The sequence below is a fragment of the Diabrotica undecimpunctata genome, chromosome 5, assembly GCF_040954645.1.
Source record: "Diabrotica undecimpunctata isolate CICGRU chromosome 5, icDiaUnde3, whole genome shotgun sequence".
NCBI lineage: Eukaryota > Metazoa > Arthropoda > Insecta > Coleoptera > Chrysomelidae > Diabrotica > Diabrotica undecimpunctata.
The window spans coordinates 151142238-151148318 of NC_092807.1; the positions used below are offsets into that span (position 1 = coordinate 151142238).

The 6081-nt window shown below is 30.2% G+C and overlaps 1 protein-coding gene across 1 annotated transcript; it reads left to right on the forward strand.

Annotated features, from left to right (window-relative positions):
- Window positions 1-25: 25 nt before the first annotated feature.
- Window positions 26-3644, forward strand: RpL23 (ribosomal protein L23). Its single transcript, XM_072533020.1, has 3 exons — window positions 26-141; window positions 330-413; window positions 3276-3644. Exons 1-3 carry the CDS (start codon window positions 129-131, stop codon window positions 3599-3601), a joined length of 423 nt encoding a protein of 140 aa, XP_072389121.1. The 5' UTR covers window positions 26-128; the 3' UTR covers window positions 3602-3644.
- Window positions 3645-6081: the final 2437 nt, after the last annotated feature.

Sequence of the window (6081 nt, forward strand, 5' to 3'; positions counted from 1 at the left end):
CAAATGGGACGAAGTGTCATTCGAGCTGTTTAACCACTAAAGGTGAGATCAATATTTCAAGATCAATGAAGAAACAAACTTCACGCCTGTCTCTCAACTGTCAAAATAAGTTCTTTCAATAATACAAAATGTCCAAGAGAGGTATGTTTTTAAATTTACTAAGTTCATCTTAAAAATTATAAAGCATCCTAGTGTTTATAATAAAAATAAATGTCGTTTAAACTTCACCAGGATTAATTATATTTATTTCAGTCGCAATTTTTGCGTCAGTATACTTATTACTTGGAATATTAAAAGAAATAGGTTATGTATCTGGTAATGTTTTTCAGGACGTGGTGGTTCCGCGGGAGCGAAGTTTAGGATCTCCCTTGCTCTTCCTGTTGGAGCAGTAATTAATTGTGCAGATAACACAGGTGAGAATAACTTTTTTATATGTTTGTAAATTCGTACACAACTTTGAATAGTTTCAAAACTTCTGGCAGTCCTTATTACTACTAATTCTTACTTAAGCAGAGGCTTTTCAAGTAAATAATTGAATTGTCAAAACTCTTATATTTCGTTTAATTCAATTTGTTATACGTTTACTTGATTATTTCACGTGTTTATTGGTAATTAAATATTGTATTGCTTGTCTTAATCATTCTTGATTTCCAGAAATTATTGGAATTAGAATTATTTTTGTTAAATTTCCTTCTACTGTATGTACTGTTTCCCAATCAGATTGTTTATTGTTTGGTACCAAACAGTTTGTTATAATAAAAGGTTCAGCATTATTACACAGCATGGTAACTATGAAAGTTACAGAAGCTTAAGCCCATCATAGATTTGTGATACATATTTCTAATGCAATGCAAGTATCAACAGTAAATGTAGTGTTAGTTTTTCCTAATCTTAGCTATATGGGATAATTTTAGTGAAAATTGAAAAATGATTTTCCCACAACCTTTTTAAACAGTTTTTAGTGTCAGTCGGTGTCATCTCATCTGCAATGGTTTGAAGGATATATAATTGATTTCAAACTGGTTTAAACCTGTTGGTGGTATAAAACAGTTTCTGATGTTTTTCACATTTGGTCCTAGTGAACTCAAATTAGCTGTCAATTAAGTTTCACAGAACAAAATATTGCCTTGGAAGTGTTGCCATGACCTTATAATGTATATGTTCTTCTATGTATTTTCTTCAAATACAAAGTGATAAAGCATTAATGAATTAATATTTGTTTCGTTTGCCATTAATTATTAGAAAATTTCTTTGGCAATAGAGTCAGAACCCTCAAACCATTAGTTGCCAGAATGCAACAGATGTCTTTTTAACTTTATTATTTTTTATACTGACATTTTACTATTTACTTTTAAAAACTTATTTAAAACTATTTACTTCTTCTTTTTTTGGTAATTGTTAAGTATTAGTTTTTAAATATCTTATTGTTTTTGATTGCGTATGTTTCATTTGTATTGTAAATTTCAACACTGCCAAACACCAATATTTCATTCTGTCAAACCTATTTGAGGCTATCTTCACTGGGACCAAATGTGAAAAACGTCCACAGTTTCAGAACCTCCCTGTTAGTGGTGTTTCCTAGTAAGTATTTACAAAATACCTTACTTGGAGATATTTGTGGATAAATCCTATTGGCCACATTATCTAGTTGAGGAAATTAAAGTATTTTTGTGTATTTATCTTTAATTCGTCAAACTTGTGGATTACCTCTATTCATTAACAATAACAAGGTATTTGGCATTTTTTAAGTTCAAAATTGAATAGATTGTGTGAAGATACTCTCAATGCACATTAGTAAATCTCGTTTTTCCATTATTTTTCCAATTTACTACAAACTTTTACTAGATTCACCCACAACACTTACTGTCACTTATTTATTAGTAACTCAGTATTGGTACTACTTATGTATTCAGTTACTTTAGTATAGAGGCAATATGGAATTTGAAAACTGTATTACTTTTAAAATTATCTTGAAGGACAGTCAAAAATTAAAATTAGATTAATTTTGGCTTGGAGTGTTGGATAAAAAATTGAATGATCAAAATAAATTAACAAAACTTTAATTTAAAAAAAACATATCTGAATGCGAAGCAAATATTATTTAAACAACATAATTCAAGTTGTTACTGAGGTTATATTATGCTAACTATGAGTAAAGTTCAGAAAAAGAACATATTATTTCCACAGTTTGTGAATTCCAGAAGGCAACAGTGGTACCTGACTTCAGTGGTGCAAAACACCTTTTGGTGACATTAACACCTGACTTAAGTAAGCAAAACAGCAACAGGTGGAAGTGAAAATGTTAAATATAGTCTCCAATGCAACTTACTACCTAATGTTTACCTTTTAATTGTGTGTTATACATTAATTAAACACAGTTTGAGAAGCTAAGCACATATTAAAAATAAACTAATTTATGAATCCTAAATTTAATTTACCCGTGAAGAATAAATTTCCCTTCAATATGACCATATTTGGATATGCAAGATTGCCATGTGGGGATACAATTCAATGAGTAATATGTTAGCAAATTATAAAACTATGAAGATTCCCATAAAAATTACTATGTTGTGATGGTTTATTTACTTGAATGTTGAATTAGTATTTAAAGTACCTTATCTCATTCTTACCATTGCCCAAACACCTTCTAACGCCTTACAATACTCTGTTAATTGGTAAAAAATTTTAAGGGTCACATGTAATAAATAACATTATTTATTAATTAAATGATATCTCATGCAGTAGATTTATTGCTTTCATTCTCTCTAAAAATCCCTTAACTGACCTCTTGATTAGTCAAGATTTGCAAGAAAATTATTTACTATTTAATTATTTATTTATATATTTCGATTATATAAAAAACAAATCTTTGGATAGAACCCAGTAAAGTACTAAGAATGTCTACATAGAGTATTCTCATTAATATTTTATAATTATCTATATCTGCATATTTTAAGATAAATAACCATTTCTAAAAGCTTTACTTAAATAACAATCAGTCATTTGAATGCAACCGCAAATTGTTGTAAAGTACAAATAAATGTTCAAAATGTAAAAAAGTAATAAGGAATTTTTTTATTAAACTCTACACTTATAAAATTCTAAAACCTAACAAAAAAATTTCATTTAATGCCATTGTGTGTTCACTGTAAAGTTAGGAAGTTACAACTGCATTAATCTATTAGAAAATAATCAGAAAACTAAGATAAACAAAAGTGTAATTTATACTTTTGCAATCCATAGAGGTTTCATCTTTTTTTTTTTTTCATTTTCAGGAGCCAAGAACTTATATGTTATTGCTGTACAAGGTATTGGTGGACGTCTTAACCGTCTGCCAGCTGCAGGATCTGGGGACATGATTGTAGCCACAGTCAAAAAGGGTAAACCAGAACTCAGGAAAAAAGTCATGCCTGCAGTAGTCATCAGGCAGAGGAAACCATTCAGAAGGAAGGATGGTGTCTTCATTTACTTTGAAGATAATGCTGGGGTTATCGTCAACAATAAAGGTGAAATGAAAGGATCGGCCATCACTGGTCCAGTTGCAAAAGAGTGTGCAGATTTATGGCCCAGAATTGCATCAAATGCAAGCAGTATTGCTTGATGTGTATATGTTTAAGAAAAATAAATTAGGATATTGTTCTTAATTTTGTTTGATTTATACGTTTTTTTATAGAACCTATATATAAGTTTACATTTTATTCATGAAATAACTTACAACAATAGCACAAAAGTAATTTGTTTTCAGCGATTCGTTCCTTTATATCCACTGCTAATGAATCTGCCCCAACTTGCCAATACATTAGTTGTGCAAGAATATGACATTTTACTTTTGTGATTCAATTAAACAATACCTAAATAAAATACCTGCAGTAAATGATGTTACTGTCTTAAGACATATTTCTCATGTCTTTCTTACTAAAAACATTAAATGAATTATGAAAAGTAGATTGGAATATATAAGAAAGTTGGAATGCTTGGGTCACGTTATGAGACATAATAAATATAGAGTACTACAATTGATCATTCAAGGGAAAATAGACAGCAGAAGGGGTCCAGGGAGGAAAAGTCACTCGTGGCTCCAAAACTTGCGGCAATGGTTCGGATTGTCATCTGCTGAACTATTCAGATCTGCCATAAACAAAGTCAGAATAGCCATGTTGATTGCCAACGTTCGGAATGGATAAGGCACATGAAGAAGATTGGAATATAGTTAGTGAGATTTTAAGTCAATAACAAAAGTTTGTCCAGGGAAGTGAGGTAAAAAAAGTACCATGTTAGGGCTTTGATCTGGCCAGGTTACAAACCAGTTTTACGGATCATGATAATCAGTTCCTCTGTATTTCCTGTAGTGGGTTGTTAAATTATTTATAACAATTCAATGATAAATAATGTATATCATTTTAAGAACTTCCGTCTGTGAGTAAAAAATAAAGCATTTTGAAATGGATTTAAAGGTAATTTTTATGACTTGATTTACTGCGTTGTTGTTTATAAATCCAATAATTCTTAATTTTCAATAAATGTTTACAACTATTATAAAAACGAACCTGCAACCTTAATATTGTCCGGAAAGTGGATTTGTTTTTAATTATTACTGTAAACCTAATAACAAAGTTGTTCGAAAGTAGACTTATTTATAGAATACAAAAACCCAAACATGTTAATTAACTAGTAAATGAAAACCTTTTTTTTAAAGATTTAAAAAAACTTTAAAATGAAAGTAACAAACTCACCCTGCCATGGTTGTTTTTAGCCAACGGCCACGGCACAGAATAAATAACAATGTTGTTTATTATTCTGTGGCCAGGGTTTGAGTTTATGCATTCGCTCCCTTCAGGAGTGTTTTGAAGTATAAGAACCGTGACTGAAATCGCCCAGTTGAACCACCGTTGAACTACAAATATAGTGTAAGTGAAATAGAACGAGTGGGGAGAATGAATTGCATGGGTCCAGCCGTTCTTAATGATGATGGCAATTGAAGGTACAATACCAAAAGTATTCCAAATCGAAAAAATCAAAATATTTTTTTTGGATGGGTGAAGTTTTGGAGGAAAGGCTATTAAACATTCTGAGAATTAAGAGTTTATTTTTACAAGCACCAGGTAAGAACAGCACCTAATTATACCAAACTTTTGTTAGTAGTGCCTTTGCTTCTGTAGTTAAATTACCTTTAAATCTTAACCAACGTGAATCTTTTATTTATATACTATATATATTTTAAAATCATTAACTCTTATAATTGCATTATTAAAAGTTGCCTTATTTTACAAAAAAAGTCATACATTCTTAATTTTAATAAATTTCATTATTATAGATTTTCATGGACCTTCTACTACTAAGCAATAGTTACATACTAATTTGTGATGATCACAGAAATGATAGAGTTTACACTTTATTATCTACAGATGGTCCTTTAAGGAAGAGTATTTTAGAAGGTATGGAACTTATAACAAACCAGTACTAATGAATATAGAGACATCTATATTTATTTATCAATAGGATGATCTCTAACAGGATGGGAATATTAAATGATGATTGGTGATGGTGGAAAAATCCCCACATGAAGTTGTCCATCTGGTACAGGATCGCAGCTAATGGAGACAGCAAGCTAACAATATGTAGAGTGTCTCAGTGTCCCCACCCACACCCTGACATTAAGGAATGAGGAGGAGGAGGATATTTGTTGCCAATACTTTACCAAAGAAAATTATACAAATAAACAAGTGTCAGGATATCTGTGTTTTATTTTGTTGTTTTGGGGACTTTAGTTTGTTAATATAATGGAAAACAGATATGGTCATAAAACAATAAATAAAAACTCTCCTGTACCATAATATATACTCTCTCTGTCTGATATGTTATACATTTGTATATAAAAATGCATAAGTGTTTACTATATTTTCGGACAGAGAGAATATATTGTTTGGCATAGAATAAGTTTCTATTTCTCATTTTATGACTATATTTTCCATTAAAAGCATACTTTTTGAATTTTGCAGCCTATTCAGAGTATATTTTTAGAAATTGCCTCATAAAATTCAAAACTAACGTTTTAAATTTGCAGCCAAATAAAATTAGTTT